This window comes from Hirundo rustica, chromosome 9, assembly GCF_015227805.2.
Source record: "Hirundo rustica isolate bHirRus1 chromosome 9, bHirRus1.pri.v3, whole genome shotgun sequence".
In the NCBI taxonomy this organism is placed as follows: Eukaryota; Metazoa; Chordata; class Aves; order Passeriformes; family Hirundinidae; genus Hirundo; species Hirundo rustica.
This window is the reverse complement of record NC_053458.1, coordinates 30,562,099-30,589,184: the sequence shown is the minus strand read 5'-3', so window position 1 is coordinate 30,589,184 and position 27,086 is coordinate 30,562,099. Positions and strand designations below refer to the sequence as shown.

The 27,086-nt window shown below is 50.5% G+C and overlaps 1 protein-coding gene across 1 annotated transcript in view; it reads left to right on the top strand.

Moving 5' to 3' along the window:
* PAPPA2 (pappalysin 2) overlaps positions 1–27,086 on the top strand; it is an 88,064-nt gene that overhangs the window by 57,253 nt on the left and 3,725 nt on the right. Inside the window, 6 exon segments of the mRNA XM_040073152.2 lie at positions 512–689; positions 3,026–3,239; positions 11,555–11,723; positions 12,400–12,532; positions 13,636–13,745; positions 16,336–16,407. Of these exon segments, the coding sequence (XP_039929086.2) occupies positions 512–689; positions 3,026–3,239; positions 11,555–11,723; positions 12,400–12,532; positions 13,636–13,745; positions 16,336–16,407 (876 nt within the window).

The window sequence follows — 27,086 nt, the reverse complement described above, 5'->3', positions numbered from 1 at the left end:
GGGGCTGTATTATTAGGATTTGTACATGACGTTATTCAATTTCAGTGGGGTCGGTGGGCTGAGGCATGAGGCAATTGGTACATTTAGGGAAAAGCAATCAACAGAAGAGATTTCTGACTACAGCTCAAGTAAAACTTGATTTTAGGGGTAGGAAATTGCAGCACATAGAGCTGGGAACAGCTTACCTCAAGAAGCTTCAGTGTATCTTGAAGGGATTTTCCTTTTTTCCTTAATGTGGACTGGCACCACCCAGACAATGTTACATGCAGAGTAGCTGAATTTTTAACCCAAGGCACATTTGCTGCTCTCATACCCTACACATCTCCCTGTGAACAAGTCAGGGCTTTGTGATTTGTTGTCCAGAGCTGGGAGAAAGGGCACGCTGGGGGAGGAAAATTTTTGGGAGAGCTCTCCTCATCCTTAAACTTGGGTCAGACCTTTCTGCTGTGGTGGCCCACCTGTAAATCCAAGCTCCCTTCAGGGGTCTGACGGAGCTTTGCTTTTTCTGCAGCAGGAGGTGGTGCTGACGTGCAGTTCAGGACAGTGGGACAGATCTGTGACCTGTGACCCTGTTGACTGCCGTGTTCCTGACCAGTCCCACGTGTACTATGCCGAGTTCTCCTGCCCTGTGGGGACCACCTACCTGCAGAGATGCTCCTTCTCATGCATCCCCCCAGCCAAGCTTCAAGGTATGGTCTGGAGTGTCAAAACATTTAACCACCCTTTTTGATGCCACCTTTCTGTGCTTGTCACAAGCAGTTCAAACAGAGCATTGGTACTTGGAATTTCTCACTTATCCTGGATTTGCCAGCTGGATGGGCTGTTGAGATACTTCCCGAAATGATGTGTCATCCCTCCCCCTAGAGCGGAGACATCCTAGTGTGGGGATAATTCCCTCTGACTCCCATCCCCTGGCAGACAGCCCTTATCCATCCACCTCAGAGTGTAGCAATGTCCTCTCCTGATAAAACTGGTCCAGCCTCCAGTATTACGATGATGGAGACAAGAAACATGCAGGCAGACAGAGAAGACTTCAGAGAGCCAGAAGTGGCTCTGTGCCTGGTGGCTGTGGGAAAGCCTGTGGTTCAGGGGGCCTGGGGCTGTATAAAGCCATAGAGACTGATGCCCACAGCTGTAGAGCAGTCTGGGAGATGTTCACCACCCAGACACACCATGGCCTGGCTTTCATTCTGCCGACTCCATCACTAGCCGCAGGAATTTTTTAAGCCGAGTCAGAGAAAGAGAGCTACTGTTCTGTCTATGCAAGGGCTGAGCTGGATGGGATTTCAGGGGTAATTGCCTTGACAGCTTCAAGCATTGGGGCTTTGTGAGTTTCCACCAGTGCCTTTGCTCTGAAAAATCGCATACAACAAATCATTTTAATGGGTGCCCTATTTTATGGGGACATTTATAGCTGAAATGTATGAGAATTGTTTACTACTTTTTTTTTTTTTTTTTTTTTTTTTTTAATTTAAATCTGAGGAGCAAAAGCTGCAGAGAATTAAGGTCTCGTTTCATGACAGGGAGGATGGTGGCAGATCCCCAGAGTGCGCTGTTCAGTGGGTAGCATGCGAATGTCATCTCAACAGCACAACTTCTGCATGAACTGATGCCCATCGCCTTGGGTTGGTCAACTGAGGGCAGGGCTTTAATGTGATCTTTCACTCACAGCTGCAGTCACTGGGAGGTTTTTCATGGGCTCCCTCAGTGGGAAGGCGTCCCCTCCATGGGCCCCTGGGTGACTTCCAGCGTGATGGCTGGAGGCGCTTGGCCAAGGCTGCCAAGCCATGTGGGTAAACTCCTAGAGTCCAGCTGACACAACTGAGCCACTGAGGCAGGGAACATGCTCTATGCCTTTTCCTCCCAAAGACTTTCATCTTTGCAAGTGATCTGTTGATGCTAATAAATACGAAGAGTAGGCAAGAAAAGGATGACATGACTTTGTGGCACTTGGAGTGGGAGACTACCTCTGGCAGCCTTGCTCCATCAGGAATACAGGAGCTTAGTAGAGATGTGATCTCTCTGCTCCAAAAGTGTTTCTGTAAAAAGAAAGTGATGTTTGAAGGAACTGTAGAGCAGCCTGGCTGCACCACAAACATGCTGATCCAAACCTCTCACTAGGAAGAGTTCCATTCACTCCGGTCCAGTTTTTTTCTTGCTCATCAGTTCCCAATGAGCTATCCATCATGCACACCCTGTGAGTGATGTAGTCCTGGGCACTTCCCACAGGCATCCAGAGCTGTGCAGTTTTGGCCACCCATTTAGCTGTGTCTATCAGGGGCAATAAAGAGCTGGGCTGTAATACTAAACCCAAACCTCTAATGATGGGTGGTTTGAATTCCCAGTCACACCAGTGAAGCCTCCCACATCTGTCCTTGTGGCATTTTTCATCCTTTCCATCCACTGACTCTCAGGTTGCCCAGAGGAGTGGTGGGTTCCCCATCCCTGGAAATATCGAAAGCCAGGTTGGGTAGGGCTCTGAGCTGCCTGACCTGGTGGAAGATGCCCCTGCCCATGGCAGAGGGAGGTTGGACTAGATGGCCTTTGAAGGTCCTTTCCAGCCCATACCATTCCATGATTGTATGATTTTGCACTGCATCTGTAGTAGGGTATGACGGCTTGATCAGCGTAGATAAGGACAAGCTGCAAAAAGCCCTCGGGGAGAATGAAGGTGGGCTGAACTGAATATGACAGAGAGCTGTCTTACACAAAGGCCCCTGGCTATCCTGAGGTGCCACAAAGGAGGGCAAGTTTAAGGGAAAGATCTGGGGAGATTTGCAGAACCAAGATCCTCTCTCCAGCCTCTACAAGTTGACCCTGCCATATTTTTGTCTACGTTCAATATTTTCTGCTACAGCCTGACCAAGCAGGCGATGGCATCCACGGTCTTTGTGTTTGTTGCCCCCTTTGGTATCAGTACACGCTCTAACAAGAGGACTCCTGCTGGTTGCTCTGAGCTCCCCTTGGCAGGACTCCATTCCTGGTGGAGCTGTAACCCCACACACTGCTTCTCTTTTGGGCTCAGGAACAAACCAGTGGCTCACCTGCCTGGAGGATGGTCTGTGGTCACTGCCCGAAGCCTACTGCAAGCTGGAGTGTGATGTGCCCCCCGCCGTGGCCAACGCCAAGCTTCTGGTGCCTCGGTGCCTGCAGGGGAACCATGATGTGGGCTCAGTCTGTCGCTACAAGTGCAAGCCTGGGTACCACGTGGCCGAGAACACAGCAGACAAGCCTAAGAAGTAAGTTTGTGGCAGGTCTGTCACCACCATTTCTTTCCTCCTCCCAGAGTGTCCAAGGAGTGGAGGTGATAAGTCGCTGGCAGTCTCAAAGACCTGGCTTGATTAGGTAGAAGGCAGGGCAGCTTGCTCTGATCACACATTTCTTGACATACAAGAGGCATTCCCTGGTCTAGGTGAGCCGGGTAGGAACAAGGTGCTGTTAACACATGCAGGTGTGTTAAGTACTTTAACCTGAAACAAGCAGATCTCTGGTGCAGCTCAATGTATTTGTCACTCTGTAAAAGTTAAGCACCAAATCAAGTGTTTGCAGACTCCCAGGTAATTAGACATTTACAAGATGTTGGCAGATTTCTGGAGCTTCTGTCTTTCCTAAAAGCGATAAAATATAGAACAGAGGTGCTCTAAGAATGAATGGTTGCCTTCTGTCAGGGTTAACATCTCACCCACTGTGCCTCTTGGCTAAATTTAATCTCTAGCACTGGCATTTCAATGGGAGAAGATTTTTCCTGATGCTTCGGGGAAAAATTCCTGGTGGTTCACTAGCCCTGCTCTCAGCCAGTATCGTGATGCTGGGGGGTAAAGCAGTGTTTTGTCTGTGATGCCTCCATCCAAAGTTCCCATTTGGTTTGGTCACTAAAGATTCCCTGGCACTGGCTAGGTCCTCCCCAGAGTCTTGATTCTAGCCCAAATCAGGTAATTATGTGTTAATTGTTTAATGCCCCCTTCCAGTTTTAATTGGATGCAGACTTCATCTCTTCTTTGCTCTGGGGTAGAGTTGTTGTGCAGTGGGAAGTGGTTGCCAAATTTCTTGCCTTGTAATGAAGGAAGTGGTTTCTGTAAACAGCTTTTCACAGTGTTAGGAGCATTTCTTGGGCCAAAGGGAACTGAGCAAATGATGATTATGGCAGCAATCACATGGACTGCTTTGCAAACTCTAGAGCAGCTTTTGTGCCTGTGGCCCTCCAGGCACTGGGCATTCAAACAGATGCACTCAGCTTGCAAAGTTCAGCCCTCTCTGTCCTGCTGCAGCAACTGCTGGTAAAAATGGTGACCCCTGGGAGATCCTGAGGCTCCTCTGATGTGTGAGTAACTTCCATATGGGTCTGAACAGCCAGTGAGACAAGTCAAGGAAAATCATGCAAAGTGGATTGCATTTTCATAGCAATGCATGTTGACACCTCATTTTCCCCTTTCCAGTTGTCATTGCTGCTATTTAATCGGACATCTCTGATGGTGGAATACAAAAACCACAGTAACAAAACCAGAAAACTTATTACTTTCCTATCATGCGATTAACTCCTGTGTGAGTGGCCCAGCCCAAGCAAAAACCTTTCCTTGGACTTGTCTCATCAGGAGCTCTTGGTGCATATTCAGCATTGAGTACAAACCCCGTGGCATGGTGTAGCAGCTCTTAGCCATTAAGACAGTTCCTGGATTGCTGGAAATCTTCCTGGTGTCTCAGCCCTGGCAAGGAGAGGGTGGGAGCTGCCAGAGTGAGAGGTTGATCTCTTTAGTCATGCCAGTTTTGGAGAAAATGAGGTGGTGGGGACTTTGGGAAGCAACCAACACTGATGAGGTGCAGGTTCCTGATGTGAAAGTAGAGTCTGAGCTGGTGATTTGGACATCAGGTTTTTGGGGTTTTCTGCTGTCTCTCTGAGTTGAGAAAACTGAGTTCTTAATCTGTTGCCTCCCTGTTGTCCACCAACCCAGCAAGCACAAACCTCGCTACAGGATTTAGAGCCATACAGGTGTCAATGTATATAAAGAAGCAAGACCCTCTATGTGTACTATATTGGATAAAAGTCAAGCATAATCTGTGACTGACACAGAAGATTCCTCATGCCCACTAACTGTCTCATCCTTGGAAATACAGTCAGACTTCCTTTGAATTATTCTTCTAGCTCTAGCTTTGCTCCTCACGTGGAGTTGCTCACCTTATGCAGGCCTGAACCATGGTTGGGATCCAGCTGTCCCTGCAATTGAAAATAATCTTGGACATGGATGTTCATGCAATTATCTCACTTCTGTTTCTTAGTTCAATTTTATTGCAGGAGCAGTAAGGATGCTTAGAAGGGGCTGAGGTCATAGTTGAAAATCATTTCCTATAGTGTAAGTGGAAGAGAAAGGGGATGAAGAAATCTGTTGTCTTGGAGGTGCTTTTGTCTATTAACCTGGATGAGGAAAGGCCCTTGGGGAATCACTGCTTGTCAACAAGGGATCCTTGAGGAAATACTGATTATGTAACCAAGATCCTGCCAGAAAGTTGCTGCCTTACTGCTGGCAGGTTCATCTGGCTGACAATGCTGACATGAAGGGTAACTTCTTTGATTCTTCCTAAAGGAGATCTGTTATCAGCCTGGAAAGGCCTTGTAACAGCCTGGCTTCCAGCTGCCAAGCTACTTCACTTCTAATTCCAAAGTAAGGGTAACAAGGGGAACTTTACATATGCATTTGTGCTTTGTGATGGGAGCTTTCTGGATTTAGGCAGAACCTGTTCCATGTTAGAACCAACTGTAGTGGTTTCACAATCGCCACATTCTGTTTGCTAAATTTAGTGCAGTGGTTCTAATGTTTACCTTCCTTTTCTGGGAGAGGATCAGGAGGAGCAAAGCAGGCTCAAGCGTAAAAAATAAACAGTTTCATTAATACACACTAAAAGAATGGAAAATAAAAGTTGAAAAAAAAACCTTAAAAAAACCAAAATGAAACTTCAAAACACTCTTCCCTTTCCTTAACAAACTGCTAACTTTCTTACAAACAACATAGAGAGATCCAACCTGTGATTTTCAGTCAGTGTTGGGGGCTTTCCCCGACATTCAGGTGGTTTCAGGGTCCTTTGCTCCCCTGCACAGCTCCGAGCCGAGCCGAAGGAAGAGACGGAGTTCTCAGGTTTAGATTTTTCAGTGTTGCATACTTTGTTTATTGTTTCTTATCTTACAATTTTCTCGGAGTCCGACAAGATGTTCGCAGCTGCATGGATTCCTCACGTCTCCCCCCGAGCTGGGTTGTCCTTATCTTTTATACTAATTACTATGTATTTCTTGTTTTACTATTTCTTACCAATGTCTATCACTATTGCTAAAAAGGTCATCTTTACTTTGACCCAGTCCTCACTAACTGCTTTGTGCCACGTCAATGTAGCAATGGAGTGAGGGAAGGAGAAGGAGAAGAAGAAGGAGACAACACCCCAGATTCTCCATCTTGTCCCCATTCACTCCAATGCTAGGAACCTAAAATTACTATTTTCTCACCCTGTGATAAGCTAAACTACTGTTTTTCACATTCTTGTGACCTGTAAACCTTCTTTCAGTGTAGGAAGTTTTTCCCATGGACTGAGATCAAAGGCAGTGTCTCTCTGAGCTCTGGGCTGGGGTCCCAGACCCCCCTGCCCAGGTCCCTGACCCTCCAGGGCAACTAAAGGAATGCCCTGGACTCCAACAAGTCAGTTTCACCATTTAAACATAATCTTTCAACACTTTGGGAGAGGAGTCTCTCTAGAGCTTTATGGGGACATTCACCACAAGACCAAAACAGTCCTGTGGCTCTTCAGGCAGTTGCAGATTTGTGACCTTGAGTTTTATGTGGATTGTGCCGTTCCACCCATTAGCAGCCTTTCTCCTGGCTACTCATGGGCTCAGTGCATCTGGGGTACTGTTTAAGAATGCTTCCTCTAGTAAAGAACAAGGATTCTCTTCTATCTCTAAAATTGTCTCTATCTCAAATGAAAATAGAGACCTTCTTTTACCCCAGGAGTGAGGGGCTTTAAGATTCTCACTTAAATCTCAATCATATCAATCCCCAACTTTTGACTAGAACTAACATTCCCCCAAATAACATTAAGATGTTGCAAGAAACAGTCCATTTCTCCATAGTTTACAGCAGAGAAGTCTGGTTAAAAAATGTCCACTTCCTTGATCCCTCTTCTAATAATCTTATCAGTTCTTTCACTCTTGCTCCACTGACTCCATGTGGTGTCTTTCCTACGTCCATTCTGTCTCCTTCTTTTCTCTCTCAGGGAAGGGTTAGGCCTTGGAAGCTTCATGTTGTCAGGAAAGGATTAACTCTGCCCAGACCTGCAGTGGCCATGTGATTTCTGCTCCAGGCAGCAGTCTCTCCTCTGCTGCATCTCAGCTTGGCTGGGCTTTTCCCTTCCACTCTTTCCCTCTCCCTCTGGAATCACCAGAGGAGGATGTGGGGGGAGCTCTGCCCACCCCTCGGTGACAATTGGGGCCTCGGCCCATCTGGGCCCATGGCTGTAATCAGGGGCCCGGCAGAGATCCCTCCCTGCTCCAGGGAGATTTTCGAAGTGGTTGATGTGAAGCTCCAACCTCTCCTCCCCTGCTGGGAGCCGATGGAGCCCGGCCAGGCCTCGGGTGAGCTCCCCCCAAAAAGGGGAGGCAGGGAGCAGCAGGCCTCAGCTCAGTGTTACCTGTTCAGCTGGCCAGGAGGAAAAGGGCTGACCTGAACAAAATCAGGGTTTATATGGGTACTTCCCAAAGTCGCATTCAACATTCTTAGTGGTCAGAGCAGATGCCAGTATCCCAAACTGGCTTCTAATAGGTCCTTGTCCTTTCTAAAACAATTCCCAAGGTTCTGACAGGGTAACACTCCACGTTCCTCCCTAACTAAAAACTAAACTCTGCCAACCCATGACACCAACCCACCACCTGGATCACACAAAGATGTGGACTGTCAAGGAGAAATGTTCAGCATCACCCAGAGCTGTAGCATTGAAAAGTGCTGGCGTGTAAGTCAGGGGTCTGTCAGATACTTTGGGGGAAAGGGGCATCACCCCCAAAGTGCTTTGTGCTGTTGCTTCCAGCATGAAGTGCCATCTAAAGCAGATCTCTGACAGGAATAGACAAGATCAGGTTGGATGGGGCTTGGAGAATCTTGGTCTAGTAGAAGGTGTCCCTGTCAATGGCAGGGGGGTTGGAGCAAGATGATCTTTAAGGTCCCTTTCAACCCAAACCAATTCCATGATTATGTGATAATAGCTAGGAGATACTTTAGAGGAGTGCTCCGATGTTGAGAGGATGCTCTCAATTTGGGGACCTAAAAGGTCAGACCCTTCAGGGGACTTGTTTCACTTGCCCATTGTGTGATGATTCCTTGGAGAGAAGAGATTTGGGGATCTCAAAGCTGCCTTTGTGAGGGGTTGAACTCCTGCTAGCTTGAGGGAATCAAGCAAAGAAACACTTTGGTATTTTCATGCAGATTTGAAAGTCTCAGCCTGCATTTTGACCAGAGGTCAGCAGAGCCCAGCACAGTCTCCAGTGAACTTCCAGGAGATGTCAGCCCCTCTTCCTTCTCTCCCTGTTCAAAGACAATGGAAGAAGGAGAGGGAGTGGGAGAATGTGGAGGAGAAAATGGGGACTGGAAGGAGTTAGCAGTCTGAGGACTGGAAACAAAGCAATGTTCACAGTGGGGCAAGTAGGACAGCCTAATGCAGGAGCACTGCAGTTTAGGAGGGCATCAGGTACTTGTGTCATGGGCACAAAAGCACTCACTGCCCCTGCCTGTATCTTGCCCCTTCTAGATAAAAGGAAAACACAGCTAACAACCACAACACAGCTTTAGGTTCATTTGTCACCATTCTTGCACAGGAAACCCACTCCCCCTGCCCAAGCTGGCTGCCTCAGAAGATGGCTGGATCCCTGCCAGGCTCTGCATGTTCAGCTCCTGGAGCTGGGCAAGTGCTCGTGCCTTCCCCTCAGATGCAGCCCTTGCTGGCCTCAGACATCTCCCTTGCCTCCTCTGTCCATTTGCCTTGCCTGGTTGTTTGGAGGGTTGACTGATTTTCCTGGCTTCCTTGTTAATCCTCAAGAAGTGCCACTAACCCAGATCAGAAGAAGTTGGGGTGTGGGAGGGGGTCCAGAAATTTCAAGCTCCTATGAAGTTGTGTGTATTTATGTACATACATTTTTTTTTTTAAGCCTCTCCCTACCCTTCTCTATGCTTCCTCATGAAGAGCTTATTTCATGTATGTGGGAGGGGTCCCCACCCCACCCTCTACACAGGGGTCAGCCTGGGCTATGACTGTGTTTGAAGTCCCTGATGGATGCTGCAGTGGGTTGAGCCTCAGTGCAAGGTGGTCTGGGGGGGTGCAGGTTTTGGGGGAGAGGTGTGAGAGGCCATGTACGGCCCTGGCTCTGACTGGGGACACTCCAGCACCACATCAAAACCAGGAGCCCCTGTGAGGATGATGGGGCTGCAAGCCACAGCCTGCACCTGAGCAAACTGCAGCTGCCACAGCGTGTCCTCCCCATGCTTGACCCACCTCCCCAGGCCTTCCTGGGCACAGGGCATTGCCATGATTTGGAGAGCAGCAGGGAGGTGCAATGGCCACCTGGTGAAAGGTCATGTGAGGCTGGGATGCTCCTGGTCTTTAAAGGAGTTTTCTCAGTGCCTGAGGTATTGCTGCTGCAGTGACTTCACACTATCTGTTTGTTTCTGCCTCCATAACTCCCAATGCTTTACCCCCTCCGAGTCCTACAGCTGGATACACACCCTGTGAGCCAGGAAGTTCAAGAAGGGGAAAATGCAACTTTCAGAGCTGGACATCCAGCATGGATTAGTACTTCTTGGCATGTGCCTTTGCTTACCTTTAAACTTGGGCAGAGTGAAGCGTTCAGTCAGATTTGGGAGAAGGCAAAGTCTGATGGGGGCATCTTTGCAAGGCAGTGACTATCATCCTCATGGAAAGGGCAGGCAACCAAGAAAGGTAAGTGAGGAAAGGACCAAAACTACACCTGCCTACAATGGAATCCAGAGTCCCTCCATCTCACCAGCTTTCTGAAATGCTTCATAGCTGCAGTTCCCTTAGTTAATTCAAGGCTGCTGCTGAAGGGGTAATACTGCGGCAACCCTCGCTGCTCACACCACAGCCACCCTCACTTCTCAGATGGGCTGGAGGGAAGATTTGTGCAGAGCCCTGTGCCAGTGGACTTTCTGTGTCCCAATCCCTACCCTGCCTGCCTCCATGTTACCTGCTGGAGCCTGCATTCACCTTGGCAAGAAGCCACTGCCCCTCTATACAGTTGTGACAAAAACCAGCTCCCTGATTTCTGGAGGGAGAAGGAGATTCTCCAAGAGCTGCAAATATTTTAAAAAATGAATGCTGCAAAAACCTCTGAAATATCTCATCCAGGAGCTCCCAGCGGAAAACTGATAGGGAACACCCCTGCTCTGGCAGTGGGATGGGTGCAAAGGGGTTCCCCTTGTTTCTCCAGGCTCTGTGACCCTGTACCGTGTGTGGAAGCACAGCTGGGTGGCCCCACGAAATGTCAGGACCCTGCACCAGGTGTTAGGGAGCACAGGGGTGGCCTCACACTCTGTCAGCTGCCTCTCTGAACAAGGGGCAATTTTGTGCCTTCCTCCAGGGGTTTCTCTAACCCCTGGAGGCCCCCTCCCCTTACCTGTGGCAGGCTATAGATTCCCTAACGTGGTGCCTGGAGCCCAGCTTGCTGGCGCCCGCGATGGGAGAGGGCAGGGGCAGGCAGCTGCAGTGTGCTGTCTAGTAAAGGAGGACAGGAAGAGGGGGGAAAAGTCTCATTAGGGATGGAGCAATCAGCTCTGGCTCAGGTGAAGCCCATCAGGGCAGTGACATGTCCTCTGCGGAGAGCAGTCCTTGGCCAGCCCGATGCCTCACCAGTTTTGATGCCTCTGTGTGAAAGATGTGGTGTCTCTATCACTGCCAGGGACAGGCAGTTGAAAAGTGGGTGGGCTCAGCTCCTGGACATTCTCATTCTTTCTTTTCTTGGCCAGTAGTTTGTGTCTGGGCTGTTTTAGCAGCATAGGGTGGTACTGGTCTGCTGCGGCACGGCCGCCCCTTGGCGAGAGCAGGATTGACAGATCTGGCTGGAGTACAAAGAGGAGCCTCAGGAGTAGCTGGGCACGGGCCAGAGGATTTACTGGAGGAGGCAAACTCCATCCAGCAAAGTATGCAGCTACTGGCGGTGGGACAAAGCAGACCAGGACCTGCAGGAACTGTTGGAGGAATGGTTTGGGAGCACCACAAGAATTGGGGAGCAGCAGGGTGGCGAGTGCAAGGGAAATGCATCCAGTGCTCTTAGATCTGTGCAATCCTTCCAGGGATGAGGAGAAAAGGCCCTGGTTAAGCACGGGGTGTCCCTTTGGAAGGCCTTCTCATGGTGAGAGATTTTATGGTATGGGAAAGTCCTACACGTGGGGAGCATGATGGTTCTCCAAGAGAGATGCCTTCAGTCTGCTCCTGACATCTCTGGGATGCCTGGCGCAGCCAAGGTGCATTGTTTGGGGCTCTGCAGGCCAGTCTGGCGTCTGTGTTTCCCCAGGAAGTTCCTGAAGGTGCAGTGCCTGGAGAGCGGACAGTGGGAAGAGGGACACTGTGTCCCCGTGGTTTGCAAGCCGCCGCCCCCCGTCTTCGAGGGCATGTACAACTGCACCCGGGGCTTCGAGCTGGACAGCCAGTGTGTCCTCAACTGCGAGCAGCAGGGACAGCAGGTGAGTGTCCGGGGGAGGCGGGCACTGACCGCACCTTGTGTTTCAGAGCATCTGCCGAGGGCAGGGCTCCCTGTGCTCTGATTTGTAGAGGGGCCCTGCAGCAGTTTGACCCATCCCCAAGGCCAGATACCCTTTTACCACCAAAGAGCAGACCCTCTACAAGCCCAGAGCTGTTCTTGCTGGGCCCCAAACATGGCACAAGGTGCACCACTGCCTGGGGATTCTCACCTGCTCCCTGGGGATCTAGCTGGAAAGCAGTACTCCTGAACAAGCTGACTTATCTTGGGTGAAAAGGGTCAGAAAGCATAAGTAGGGGTCTTGGGGAGCTGCTGTGAAAGCCTTCGCTTGGGATGGTGGGCAAGCTTGCTTCAGCAGTTGTGTTCACCAAGGGGTTTCCCTGGGCCTGGAAGCTCCAGCCTGCCATCTCTTCCACCCAGGTATTGTATCAACGTTTGGAAAGGGTCTTGTCAAAAGAAGCATGGCTGATTCCCTCTGGTGGGATCCAGCAGCAGCTGGCAAACAATTGGCTTTCTGCTCAGCGCACATAGGCTGGACCAGACGGCTGCAGCCCAGCTGCTTTGGGGAGCTTTTCTCTGGGCATGGCTGGTGGGATGGGTGTCCTTGTGTGGAGATGGGCAGGGTGAGTAATGCCAGCTGCTCTCCCTCTGCTTTGCAGGTTCCCATTGTCTGCACCAAGGAGGGCTTGTGGACAGAGGAGTTCAAACTGTGTGAGAGCTTGCGGGGCACCTGCCCACCGCCCCCGGAGCTGAACTTCGTGGAGTACAAGTGTGAGCAGGGACATGGCATAGGTGAGGGCAGGTGGAAACTGAACTTTGCATTGACTCAATCATCCCAGACAGCTGATAGTCACAATGACTCTTCCTGTACAGATCCCCACTAAATAGGAAGGAAAAAAAAAAAAAATCCTGTTTCCTTTTCTATCATCTTTATAAACACAGAGCCTTGGTGGCTTTAGCCTTATGCTCACCCTGGTTGCACTCCTGAGCAAGACTCAAATCTAAAGCTGTCTCCAGCATTAAGCATCCCTCTTTTCAGAAGCAGCAGGGATTGTCTTTAGGGCGAACCCTGCTCTTTGCATTAATTTTCCTGATCTGTAGCCCTCCATCTTTTTCTGAGGTCTCTCCACTTGCTACTGCTGTTGCTGTTTGCAGGGTTAATGTAGCAAGTCTTAGATAAAGGCCATAAAAGCTGTGGTGACAATTGGGTGTAACAGGGCGCTTTCACCAGATGAGGGACCGCATCATCCATTTCTGTCTGCAGGACTTGGTTGCTTTGTGCTTTCAGGAAAAGCTGAAACACTCAGCTGTGGTTGTTGCATTTGGTCTGGACAGGATGCTTGAGCATAGCCTGTATTACTCTGAAGCAAATGAACCAGTCATCCCAGCTTGGTCAAACCAGGCTGAGGACAGTCTAATGACAGGGACTACTGAGGCTAAGCTCAGGACAGACCTGATGTGAGGCTAGGATTAGGGCTGGGATCCCACCTGTTTTACCCAGATGGTTTTTGCAGATTTTTTTTCTTCCTGGGTCATGGGAAGGCAGTGAGAATTCTCTGTGGTAGAAAAATTCTGAAAGAAGCTTCTTAACATGTCAGCAAATATGATATAACATCCAGACCAGACTTATTTTCGTGCTAGGTCCCATGTCCTGCCATCAAAGTTGGAATCTTTCTCTTAGATTGTGTTCAGTTTTTCTTTCATCTGAGAGAATAGAATTGGACACAACTCCTGTAGGCTGTTGGTTAATTCAGGATTTGGGTAAGAAATTGTTATCCCAGGCTGGGAAGAGAAACGTCCCCTCTACATCTCTCTCTACCATCAGAGGTGGCCTCCTACAAGGCACTGACACCTGGCTCCTGGTAAGGTCCTCAAGGCTCTCTCTCCTCCCACAGGTGCTGTGTGCATTCCTTCCTGTATCATTCCTCCCAGCGACCCTGTCATACTCCCCAAAAATGTCACTGCTGAGACAATGGATCACCGGCTGCAGCCCACCAGAGTCCAGGTAAAAGGGGAGATGAGTTCTTCCAGCAGGGGGGTTGCTGGCAACATAGAGAGGGAACCTCCCTCCCTCTCCATCTGGTGTTCTATCCCAAAATCTCTACCTCAGGTGAAGAAGGGTAAGAATTGTAAAGACAAGCGGTGGATGCTACTATGCATCTTCCTGCTCCCTCATACCAAAGTTCAGCATAGTTATCAGCTCCCAAGCCAGCTTTCAAGGAATTGCAGGATACCGCAATATATGAAGTTTAATGCAAGAATCCCACTGATTTTTCAGGATGTGCTGTGTGCCTAAACCCATTAAGCTACTGTTTATTGTCAGGCAGTGTGCTGGGAGAGCAAAAGCCGCCTGTGGTACAGTGTAAGCCTGGGTCCCAAGTTACCTGGCAGCAGAGATGCAATCCTGGGCAGGTATTTCCCTGCCAAGGAAGAGACAGGGCACTGTCAGGTGAAAGGTGTCTCCAGCTGCCAGGACCCGCTGGCCGGCTGGGTGCCTCTGCTGCTGGAACACGGGAGCCTTTCCCTCCCCACCTCTTACTCATTTTGTAGGCAAAGCAGCTCAAATAGCTCAAATAGTTTGGATCCTCATGGCACGACTTTACCAAAAGGCAGCTCTGGCGGGGTAATATTTCTTGAAATAAAAATGAGATGTATAAGGAAGGAGGTGGAACAAAGAAAAGCAAACAATCTTCCCAGGAGCCAGTGCTCCCATCCAAATGCTTTCCCCTCCTCCTGGGAACCCGCAGGAGGCCCAGCATCATGCCTGTGGATACTACTGTGCATTGCCTTGAATCAGACCCACGGCGGACGGCTGCCGGGGGGGGGTGAGGATGCCTGGGGCATGTGGGATGGTTAAGCACGAGCCTTGGAAGGAGTCCTTGCCTTTGAGGGATCAGATGGCTTGGCCCGTTGAGGCAGTGGCGTTCGGCTTCCCTTTCACCACCACTGCAGGCTTTCGTGCAAGGGAGGCATTTTGCAGAGGGGAGGAGGAGGGAGAGGAGACGCTATTTTAAGAAGGAGCCCTGTCCTTTGCCAGGAGCTCTCTCCCTGGACCATCTTTTTTTCCTCTCTGTCCTGGCTTCTGTCTCTGCTCCTTGCTTGGCTCCCCCAAGCTTCCAACAGTTTGCTGTTCCCGGGAGCTGCCATGCTCCATGAGATGGAGCGGATGGGGCAAACAACACCGGGAACCGCAGAGGCCACTCAGAGAAGGCACAGTCCTGTTTTGATTTCAGCTCTGATTCATTGCATCCCACAGCTGAGAAGGTTTGTCTCTCTGCCCTTATTTCCCAGCCTGGAATAGTGGTATCCTAATATGAGTATGCTAAAATGGCATCCCAGTTGCACAACAACCACATACAAAGCATCTCCATGGGGCTGGGATGCACACATCCTTTTGGCTGGGCAGGAACTGGTGGGCTCTGGAATTCCCCAGTCTTTGCCCCGTTAGGTTGGCTCTTCCTGGGACTGCCCTCCCTGCGCTAGCTGAGGAGGGCCAGGGCCTCATCCTGCTCCAGCCTCATCACAGTCTTGACCAAAGATGCTGCAGAAGGGCCTGCAGTTGGTCTGTGTGGGCAGAGCTTGCCCCATCTCTAGCTGTCCTGCCACCCGGGAATGCTGGAGCCGGTATTCCTGTCACTGAACATAACAAACAAGAAGCTGGGAGGAAGCACACCTACCCCTCTGTGCAATTCCCGTGCTGCGAAGGGCATCCTAGGACACTTTCACAGGCCAGACGCCGTTTTATGGGGCCTCAGATTTCAAAGCCTGCCTGAGCTTTACAAGGAGGAAATTGCATGTGCGGTGGGGCTTTTCTTCCCCCTGTGTAATTGTGAGTGTTCCCCACAAACCCCAGCTAAACGAGCAGGGCAGTGTGTTCCAGGGCCGGGAAACCGAGCCCTTCACATCTCGCTCTTGTGTCCATCTGGCTGCAACAGCTGAGTTTGTGCCTTGTAAATACCAGTGAGAACCTCAGAGTGACCGTGAGTCTGGTGTATCCACTTCAAGTCAGGTCTGGGGTGATGAGTCCTCCCAGGACACAGTTTTCAGAGCCTGAGCAGGGATCAGTGAGGCGATTGCTGAAGGCCCTGAGTGGTGAGAAGCTGGTGAATTCAGCATCACACAGAGACGTGATGGTAGATTCAGCTTCTTGTGGCTTACCTCCAGCAGCAGCTCCTGGCCAAGTCACACGGTTATGGTGGCACTGCCAGCTAAACCCACTTCTCAGGTAGTCCCTGTCCTTTCCCTTTGTCATCTTCCAGTTTTGTATCAATATGGAAACACAGAATCACTAAGGCTGGAAAAGACTTCCAAGATCAGCAAGTCCAACCAATATGCACCTACAAATACCCCCACACGTGTGTGTGTGTATCTGGTCTCTGCCTTGAACCCCCGGTCCGTGGGTTCCTGGGTGCAGCTGCCCTGGGTTTGCTGGGCCTCAAAGGCTGCAGGGAGGATCCTGGGGGTGTCACTGCTGCTGTGCCCCACAGTGAGTAATGCAGTGTTGTAGGAGACCCTCTAGCTCCAGAAAGCACTCTGCTGGCTGTTTCCCTGCCTCATGCGCCTCACCTAACCGCTGTCTTCTCCTTCTCTCCCAGAACATCGTGTGCACGGGCAGGCTGCGGTGGTATCCGGACCCCTCTGTCATTCACTGCATCCAGTCGTGCGAGGTAAGCCCTCCCTCTCCACAGCACAGGCTGCCTGCTCCTTGCAGGAGAGCTCCTGGCTGTGAAGGCCTGCTCCAGCACAAACCAGACTGCTTTGACCTTGTGTTTGCTCTGAGCTGGGCCAGGGCTTGCTGGATGAGCGGAGATAGCAGAGGAAGCATCCTTGGGTAGAGTACCCCCAGCCAGGATGATGCTGGGGAGCAAGAGCTGCACAACAACCCATTTCCTTCCTTGCCTGCTTCTTTTTGGCCAGCTCAGGCAGAATATTCTAGCAAAAGGATTTCACTGGCAAGGGGTATCCCCCAAAAGCCTGAGCTGACTCCAAGCTGGAATATTTCCCTAACCAGAACCGCAGTTCTAGAGTAACACGGGTCCAGAAAAGCCCTGTGTGACTCACCTGTCCAAATCAAACAATCAGGATTTCCAGCCTTGTGTATGCAAAACAAACTGCTTCTGAAGAATCTGCAGACAAAGAATTCCTTGCAAAAATTGGTTAGCCACTCATTTAGCTTTGAATAATGACCAGGCAGGAGAAAATCATAGGCATCCTGGAGTCAGTTCACAAAGGAAATTAAAAATAGGCAGTCTTTGTCAAGCACTAGTTGTTATTATGATTGAGGATAAAAGGAAAAATGGGGTAAATTTTGGAGTTGTATGCTGAAAGTTTGGGATTTTTACCAAAAAGGAAAATGTAAATGGAGTTTGCACACCAAAAATAGCTTTGGGGTTTGCTGATTGTATTTTTTTTTCTTGTGCTCGTTTCGATGCGAATGATTGCTTTTCCTCACTGGTTCTGCTGAGCTCAGCTCTTTGTCGACTAAGTGTGGGGGAAAGGGCAATGTTGCAGGGGACACGTCCCCAGGAAGGAAACCTTATGGTCTACAGAAGGTGCAGCAGTTATTTCCCAAATTCGATGTCTCTGCTGTGCGTGTCTACTGCGAGACAGGCAGAAGGAGTAGGGGAATGAGGTGCTGTGTGCTAGAGAGGTGTTTGGTGATTGAGTACCAGAAGTTAGGGATCCTCTGACATTTTGGGAGCTCTGTGTCTTCTAAACCACATCTTTTAGCACAAATCTGGGGCAGTGTGTTTGAAATGGGATGGCTTAAGTGGAAGAGCAGACCAGATGATTGAGTGATTGTCTCTGTGGTGGTTCTGCTAGCAGGGAAGAATTTCTTGTACTCTCTGGGGCTAGGTCCTTTCAAAAAAGAACCTGATGGAGTGTGAGGTGTTTATTCTTCCCTCCCTGTGCAGCTCAGGTAGCAGAAAGCTGACACAATTGTGAGGCTTCTCTCCTAGTCCCAAGTATGCCAGACTGACCCTAGTGTTTCCTCCTGTGCGGTTCCTGTGCTTTACCTTGGGTCTGTGTGTTCAGTGAGAGATCCCATGGGGAATGATGAAAAATGCCAGTTTATTTATTTGTGTGTGAGAGAGAGACTGAGTCCCTGAAGTCCCAGTGTAAGTCACTGTGCTCTCATCAACCACCCAAACATGTTCAGAGCCAGCATGAGCTCTTTCTGTTCCTATTTGCTTGATGCCCTCCTTTACTCTTAGAAGCCGGTCCCCGGCAGGACTCCTGGCACACAGAAGGTTAACCAAGCCAAAATCTTGCAGTGTCCCAGCAGAAGACGGAGAGATCCCATGTTCTTCATCACCCTTGTAGATTTTTAATGCCTTTTCTGCTTTCAATTATTGTTTCATCAGGAATGACCAAGCATTCAGTACATGTTCTTCCATCCGAGGTCTCACCAAAGCCATGCATAAAGCTTCTGTGTGCTGGAAATGTCTCTTTTGATGGGACACAGGAATATATCTGTTCTTTCTGCAGTTGCATCAGTCTGGCAGTTCAGATATCCTGAGGTCAGCAAGAACACCCAGATCTTTCTCTTCCTCTTTTGTTTCCAACTGATGAGCACCAAGCTAACAGCAGATGTTTTGCCATCAGTACAAGAGCTTGCCCTTCAGTTTTATACAAGAGAATGTCATCTTGTTTCTCTCTCTTCTCCTTCAGGTCAACTAACTCTCTGTTAGATATCCTGATCCTCCTCTGCCTTCTTCCTTCTTAGCAGTTTCATCAGGGCAGGGCTATTTTTAACGTCACAGTCACTCACTATAACACTAATGAAGATTCATCCTCGAATAGTTTCTTTCACTCTCATGCTCTCCTTTTTGATACAGCTCCCAGCCTCCTCCTCATCCCTGTTTTCTTTTCTCCTCACTTCTCACATACACATCTTGGTTTGTTCTTTTCCATGTGTTTCCTCCTATGGTGCTGCAAGCTGTTAAGGCTGGACCGATAATCCAAATTTTCCTAGATAACTTTTTTCCCCACACAAGTTTCATAGTAGTCATTGTCTTGCTGTAAAGAGTAACTCTTACTGAAAGTGCCTCATTCAAAGTATTGCTCTGGGAGCTGCTGCTTGGCGCTGCCAAGAAGGGAGATGTCACCCGTCTCCCCATTTGACCACAGAATACCCTGAATGTTGTTTCTACCTCATCTGTGCTGACTTCCATCCTCATTCCTATTCCCCTCTGCCCTCCTCGTGACAAAGAACTCTGCAGTTCTCAGAGGCTGTTTCACTTCCCCCAGTCCCTTGCGGGTATGGAGGCATCACACAGCAGGAGCAGGGTAGAGAAAGAATGCCGCCTGTGTTCTGTCCTCACTGCATGGTGGCCCCCCTCATGCACATGGCTCAGCTTCACTTGCCATGTCCACAGGTCGTATTAGTCCCAGATCCCCTCTCATTTCATAGGAGCCCCTCAATGGAAACACCTCCTTTAAGAGCCCAGACTCTGCCATCACTGGGCAGTGAAATGCTGTTCCAGTGGACTGTCCATGTCACCTCAGGTCTGAGTCACGCCCTGGAGATTCCGTTGTCTCTCCATTGACTGCCAAGTGTGTGTTGGATCAGGGAGCTTTCTCTACTGGATGCCTCGGTGAGGGGAGCTACCCTACATAACAGAAATCCAGGCCACCTGGCAGCTCGTGCTGTCTCTCTCTGGTGGAGTCACTTCAGGCCGGGGCATGGGAGCAGTAGCCAAGGCCCAACCTTCCCAGCTCTGTCTGGAGCTCTGCCTCATATTGGAAAGTCGAGGTCACCACGCAATGGCATTAGAGGGACTCTCGCTCATCTTTACCCCGCACTGGCGGTGCATCAGCCTGCCTGCTCATCCCTCTCGCTCCTCTCCCCACCTCCCTTCTCTTTCCGTTAATCTGGTCATCCATCTGCCTCCCGCTCTCTTGCTGTCCTTGCCAAGTTCCCCAGTGCCGCAGCAGTGAGGCACGTACTTCAGGGAGAGAGGGAGGGAGGGATGCAAACCCTTCCAGGAGCCCGTCAGGAATACAAGTTAGCACTGAGCGCACTTCGCCTTTCGAGGGCCAGCGGAACATCCCGTCCCCTGCCATCAGTAGAAAAACAGATGGCAGCACCGAGGGAGGGGGCTTGGGGCTGTCAGGAGAGCGGAGTGGAGGAGGAGAGAAACCCCTCCTCCCCACCATGGGCTGGGAGGAGGTGGTTTTGGTCCTGGTGGTGTGTTTGACTGCTGTGAGGGAGGTGTTTGCAGCATCTGCATCTCTGTTCTCCTAAGGTGATCACCTCTGATGTATCACCCTCCTGTGCTCAAAAGCAAGTGAGACTGTTGACTTCAGGGGAAGAGACAGCATGTACAGAGATCCACGTTGCTCCCTTGGACTATTCCTGCCACAGTCCAAAGTAGTCTGTGCCTGAGCGTGACTGCTATAGAGCACCTCCTAGGCTGTGCAATGGCCTACATCTGCACCCCGCTGTGTCCCACCACAGCGGCTCCTGTGCTTCACATTGTAGATGTGGTTTAGGTGCAAAAGTTCACTTATTTTATCATCATTGTGTTTACCTGACGTTATTCACAGGACGGGGTAGCCACCACAGTCCTGCTCAAATGCACTCAGAGGAAGCTAGACTGCTCTTGCAGTGACCAGAGTGAATGTGGGCAGCTTTTCTTGGGCAGCCAACACACTGTGCAACATGCTGGCCTCATTCTCACCTCCAGCTTCATGTCATTATGTGCAGGTAGCAAAGGGTTAATTGGAAGGGAGTCTTGAGGTCTCTGCCTCATGTTCTGGATGGAGATGGGCAGAGAACAAAACACTGTTGTGAGCATGAGCTGCTGGGAATTTCTCAGGTCTTCTCTGCATGAGGACAAGGTCTCGCTGCCCTCTCATGCTGCTGGTCATGTTATCACAATCGTAAAACGTTAATCTGTTCTCTGTTTTGTGGTTTTCCTGAGGTATTACAATGGGAATGATTAAATAGTGACTAGAGTGTTTGTGTGGTTGCAAGTTGTTCCTGAGTCTCTTGATCCAAGAGGTGGTGAAGGACCCTGAAGGATCCTTAGCTCTTCCCACCAGCATGCACAAAACCCTCACTTGGCACACCTGTGGCTTGTGTCCAGCACTTCTCAGTCAGAATTAACCTTTTGGAAGGCATATGCAATAAGGATGGTGGAAAGTGTCACCTGAAATCTGCTCTTCTTTCATGTGATGGGTGGCATGGTGAGATTGTTCCCTGGGACAGTGCTGCAGCTGAGGTCCAGCTGTCTCTGCTCCTCAGTATCAGTGCAGCTGAGGACCCTTGGTTCTCCCAGACTTGTGGGTCTCTGATTTTGTACCGTGGCAAAACTCAGCACAGGAAACTGGTAAGAAACTGATGCTGGTGGAATGTTCTGCTCTAGGAAACATTCACTTCTGTACTTCTGAGGCTTCAGGCAATGAGGAGTACAGTCACCCCAGATGCACCAAGGAGACTATCTAGAGCAGTGTGGCCAGAATTTAGTCACCCTCTCTTGATTCACACATCATTGTCCTCTCTTGGACCAGGCAGTGCCGTACCTTCCACCCTGCTTAATGCAGCTTGTACAGATGGTGGGGGAGCATGAGGAGCAAGGACCACAGGTAGTAGTCACTTCTGCATCACACCTGACCTCTGACTGGTGAAGGGAAAGCCCTTCATGCTGGGGAGGTGGAAGGCAAGATGGGGAGCTCTTCACATACCTGCTGGGTACATTTTCCTGCTGCTTTTGGCATGGGCAGTGTGGGCTGCTCAGCATGGGATATAGGCTTCCAGGGGATGATCCCAAAGAAATCTATTCCTCTTCCAAAAATCTCAGCTGGGGCATGATTTTCCTAAACAGTGAGAAGGTCTCTGTCCCCTGCACACACACAGAGTGTGATTGTAGTAGCATCATTTTATTAAGAGACGAAGCAGAGGGAAATAAAATGATCACACAGCAGCGTGGTGCAAGGACAAGGGACAGGTGCCTCTCCTCTACCTGCAGGGACAGGCTCACAGGACCCCAAAAAGATGGGGGTCTTCTGTCATGGGTAGGGCTCTAGCACCCAGACACACCACCAGCAGTGGTGGAGCCCCAAAGAGGTGGGAGCAGCCTCAGCTTCCCCAAGCCCCATTGTGCCAGCAGCCCTGCACTTGGGATGTGCTGACCTATGGCTGCTTCTCTGTCCTCTGCAGTTCAGGTGCCTTCCCCTCATCCCTGTCCATGTCCTGCTTTTCCCCCTCGCAGCAGTCACAGTCGTGCAGCCAGTGGTATAGACGGAGTGGAAAACCACTGAAAGCACCCGCTGAAATAAAAATCAATGAGTCGTTTCTGATAATAAACATCCCCAAGCGTGGCCCAGCCAACTGCTCTTCCAACACGAATATTCATTCCCCTTCAGCTCCTTCATCCCTTGTACATTGTTTTTCTTTCTGTTTAAGATCTGTAACAAGAACTTGGCAGAAACCAGATACAAGTGGGTCAGGAGGCCCTTGTGGTTTTCAAGGCTTGTTTTCCATAACCCATTCTATCCTGTAACATATTTTGCACAAATGGCTTGGCAGGAGATCTAATCCATGCAGCAGGCGAGCTGCTGAGGGCAGGATGGTAGGCTGGTGCTCATGGCACGGGAAGTCCTGCCTTCTCTTGTGTGTCCCACTGGTATCCCTGTGAATGGTGAGCCACCGTGCTTGCCAGGAGCACTACTGACACACAGCAACTTCCTCTGCTCTCTCCCTGTTCTTTCCTGCTTCTGTTTCTCTTCTGCTGTTAGCGCTGAGATCAGGGTGTAAAAAGGACAAGGCTGAGGAACTCGCCGTGAATAGATCATAGACACGGTGTTTTGATGGAAGCAAAGAGCTGCTCTGATGCGGTGATCTACACAAGCTTTTCATCCCTTTCTTCCCTCTTGTCTCTTGGACTGTGCAAAGACCTTTCCAGATCTGCTGAGACATGAGGCCTCTGAGCAGCACAGTGCAGAGGGATGAAGAAGCACATCCCCATTCAGGGGTCCAAAGTGGCACGTATTCCCTTCTGCAGCAGAAGTGTGTCCGAGCCAAATCCTGCCCTGGGACACAGAAGCACTTTCAGGACTGTGAAGGCAAGGGCCTGCTCTCCCAGGATGGCCATCGACAGCGGCCCATGGAGCCTCTGTGCATCCCATCCCCCTTACAGACACCAGTCCTGCACAACCTCAGCACAGGCTGGTTCAGATGGGCCCAGCTGTTCGCAGGAGACCCATGTCCAAGGGACCCCACTGTCCTGAAGAGCACCCACAGCTCCACACCAAGACTGCTGGGGGGTGGTGTGGCAGTACCAGTGATGGTCCATGAGCTGACACCAGACAGCAGAATGTCACAACCCTCTAGCCCACCACCTCCTCCCTCAAGTGTTCATTCAGGAGTATGGGGAATGTTCTCAAGCAGCAAGCCTCTGTTTCTGTGGTGAGACTTGGGGAGAAGATACAGGAGCAGGAGCAGATGTTTCTGGAGACCTGAGATGTGGTAGAAGCGATCTGCATGCTTAGCTGACGAGTGGCTCAGGGACACCAGAAGGCTCAGAAAGCAGTTGGAATTTCTCTGTTTTGCTGTCTGTGTCTGAGATGATGGGGCAGGTCCATGATGTCTCCAACAAGCCGTGCAACAGGCATATACCTCCAAGGGACAGCTGCCACTGTTCAAAAGAAGCAGAGGGATGGCTCAGGGGACAGAAACTGGAAGACATAAAAATGGACAATGGAGCACTAAGTCTGTGGGATTTTGTTTCTCTTCTTCAGGCCACTTGGTCCCAGGTTCCTGTTTCCAAATTTCTAGAGGTCTCTTCCTCTGGGTGCTGCTCCACCCTGCTTCCCTTTTCACAATGGGCCAGGTAGAGCTTGCTTACTGCTCAGGGCAGCTCAGGGCACAAAAAAATCCCAAAAAACTTTCTGAGCATAAGCCAGACCTGTTCCCTCTCTGTCCCTCTCTGTTTTTCAGAGCCGATTTCCTCCTCGTGCCAGAGAGCCTCCAAAAAGAGAGAAGGAAAGTGAATGTGCTTGGGGTGTCAAGGGGGGGGAGAAAAAATAAAATAAAAGACACTGCAACAGAGAGAGGGCCAAGAAAAATATTTAATCCAAACAATGAACATTGTCATTTCCTCCCACAGTCTGCATTCCCAGTCAACTTCCCTGGGCAAGCAGGGAGAGCCAAGAATGACCGGGCTCTCTGCCTCACCAGCGTGAATGTGTGTAAGGAAAGGGATGTGTCCTGGGGACATGGTGCTGTAGCATCGCTTTAGGCAGCTCCTGTCACACCTCTGGCCTGAAGGACTGACAGTTTTCTGCAGGGGAACAGTGGTTTGAAAGGATATTGGAGGGATTGGGACAGGGATGGGAGGAGGAATTTTCAGGGACCCAAGCTGGGGTGGTGGATGTATTGGGGCTTTAAGGGAACCAGATGTTTAACAAGGCTTTGGGCACTTTTCAAGTACTCCCAGGGACCTCCCAGAGCTTTTGGAAAGATCTTGCTGGTGACTGAGATGAGGAGGAAGGGAAGACATCTGGCAGGGAGAAGCTGCCCTCTGCCTCTCCAAGGGCTACTGCAGCCTGTCCATACTTTCCTTTCCCCACACATCTTGCCCATTCCTCCCTGCCACGGGCAGCACCTTCACCTGGGACACAGCTTCTGTTGCACGCCTGAGGCCCCAGCAGCTGCAGCACTCTCCAGCCCTGGGGCAACTCAGGTTCATGTCCCGTGGTTCTGTGAAGCCTGGTTTGGGCTGATGTCCCCCTGCCACCAAAGGGCTGGGGTTTCCAACTCATCTTCCCACCACTTGTGACTCATCCGTCCCCGGAGCAGAATTACCGGTGGTGAAGCTGATGCACAAGGCCTGAGTCTGAGGGCAGCAGCAGCTTTTCCAGGGCTGGTCCCTGCCCAAATGGTGGTTCCCCTGTTTCTCGGGGGCTGCTTTCCAAGTGACAGCTGAGGAGGGCAAAAACACCTGCATCTTCTCAGCCACGTGGTTGCATTAGCATGCAGATGGTCTGAGCTTGATGCCCAGAATACCAATTCCCAAAGGGAAAAATGAAAGGACAGCAAAATTCATGCTGGCTTAGAAGCTTCATGAAAGCAAACTATGCGCCCTTCTTGGATGGATCAGCAGAGTCACAAAGCCCTGGACAAGACTGGGAGAAAGCATTTTGCTTCTTAAGGATGGACTTGACTGCCTGAAACTGGGATCTGGACTTTAAATGGCTGTGTGCAGGTAGAAATGGCAAACGCTTTCCATCGCTGTGGCAGATCAGGGGAGCCTTTCAGCTCCTCAGTTACACAGTTGGCCAGGTGAATGCTGATTTATTTTTTTTTTTCTTTTTTCCACCTTCCTCCAAAACATCTGGGAGGGGGCATGGCCAAAAGCAAGGCGCTGGGCCTTCAGGTGTGCTCAACCAGAGCAAAACCTGCATTCCTGGAAAATAATATTTAACAAACACCAGCAATGCAGCACTGAAATATGTCCAACACTGATGTGATCTGTGACTGAGCCTTCATGATCCACTTTTCCCTCGCCTGTTTCACCCTTTGGTCCTCCTTCACACTGAATCAACCTACGTGTAAGGTGGATTTGAAGAAAAATGCCTGGACCTTGCCCACCTCACTGATGGCACTGGGGATTCCCTGCAAGACAGGACAACAGCCCCAGGGAGGGAGCAGCCTGGGGACTCTTTAAGGGCTGTGGAAGAATACTGTGCACAGGCACTGCTCCCTGTGTGACATCTCCCAGCATCCTTGAGAGAAACTCCACCACTGGGCACTTGGAGATGCTTCTGGCTGGGATGCGTTGGGATCTAACCAGTCCTTTCTTGCATCCTTCCTTTGCCTGCAATATTTTTTCCCTCTTTCATTCTCCCCCCTCCCCTTCAATATTCTCTCTTTTCATCTGTGCCTGCTCCCAGCTTGGAGAGCCCGTGGTTTTTTAGCCTGTTTAAAGTGCCAAGCGCTTGATTTGCCGTTACTATTTTAGTGCCGGCAGCGCGGGGCTCCGGCCCGGCAGTGCCAGATGCTGCACCTCCACGTGCTGACACACGCCTCGCTGAAGCTCCTGTCTGAACAAACAAGGAAGATGGATGGCCGAGCGGGAGATCCGCTGACACAGCCCGTCTCCCTGGCTGCCTCGGTGGCACGCCGCCTGGCCCGGCAGCTCCCCGCCGCTCAACACAGCGCAGAGAGGCTGCCGCAGTTACCTTATTCATTTTTTCCCTCTTTAAAAGAGACATTTCAACCTGCCCACTACCCCCTCCCCACCCTCCGCTCCGGAGGATGCGTATTCTGCCAGCTGAGACCCAGCTGACCGCTCCCCTGGATCGCATCCATCGCCTCCGTGTGGCACAGCTGGGCATCGGTGTTTCCCTTTTTCTTGCAACATCTTAGAACATCATCAGGTGTTTTTGCGAGTCGCAGACGCGAGCAAACCGCCTTCTCCCACCACCGGCATCGCTTTCTGTGGAGCCACACGTCTCAAGCACAGGCTGAACAGTCCGTATGGGTTCTGCTCTCTCACACCGCCTACCCTTAGCAGATTGCATTGCCTGTGTCCTCTCTTCCTGCAGGGCCAAAATGAGACTGATGCGAGTACAAGGGCTCCCGTGCCCTCGAGGGTAACCAGCACCTTACTCTGTTCTTTCTGCTTGCAAAGACAAAGCCACGAGGAGGTTCTCAGTAAGGCAAAGACACAGGAGTCGCCATGTTCTGCAAACACTAGGCAAGGAGCAGGGACAGAAATCCCCAAACCCTGTGCCTGGCTCTCCTGAGCCTTGAGTCCAATTAGTCATTTTTTATTTTCCCTTCATATGTTTTTCCAATGTAATTTGGAGCATGAGTTGTTAAGTTTCCCCAACAAGTGTTGCCATAGGAGCCTGTATTTGTTTAGGGTGGGGTACAGGTTCCGGCTGGGTGAGAGGAGGGGGCAGTTAGCCCTGATAGGTGTAGTGAGAGCCTGGGAGCCTCTCCTTCCCCATCCCGTCCCTGCCTCTGTCCTTCCCCCACCTTGCACGCAAGATCTGGAAATCGTTTCAGACCTGTGCAGCCAGGATGGGCAAACCTCCCTATAATTGTATGGAAACTACCAAAGCGACGGGTGTTGTTTTGCCAGTGAGTCATGACATATGGAGCAAAGCTCAAGGAAAAACTCCACTGCGTGGAAGGCTGCAAAAGCAAATCACACCCAGAAGAGCCTTCCCCTGCCAGCGGCCCTGGCCGGTCCCGACTGCATCCTGGCACCTGCCAGCCCCAACATCCCTGACCTGGCCCTCCCGGTGCTCAAAGCTGCTTCAAGACTAAGAAACCTTCTTTGATCACAATCATTTAAGACCCACCTGATGCTTTTTAGTGGAAGAGGAGTGT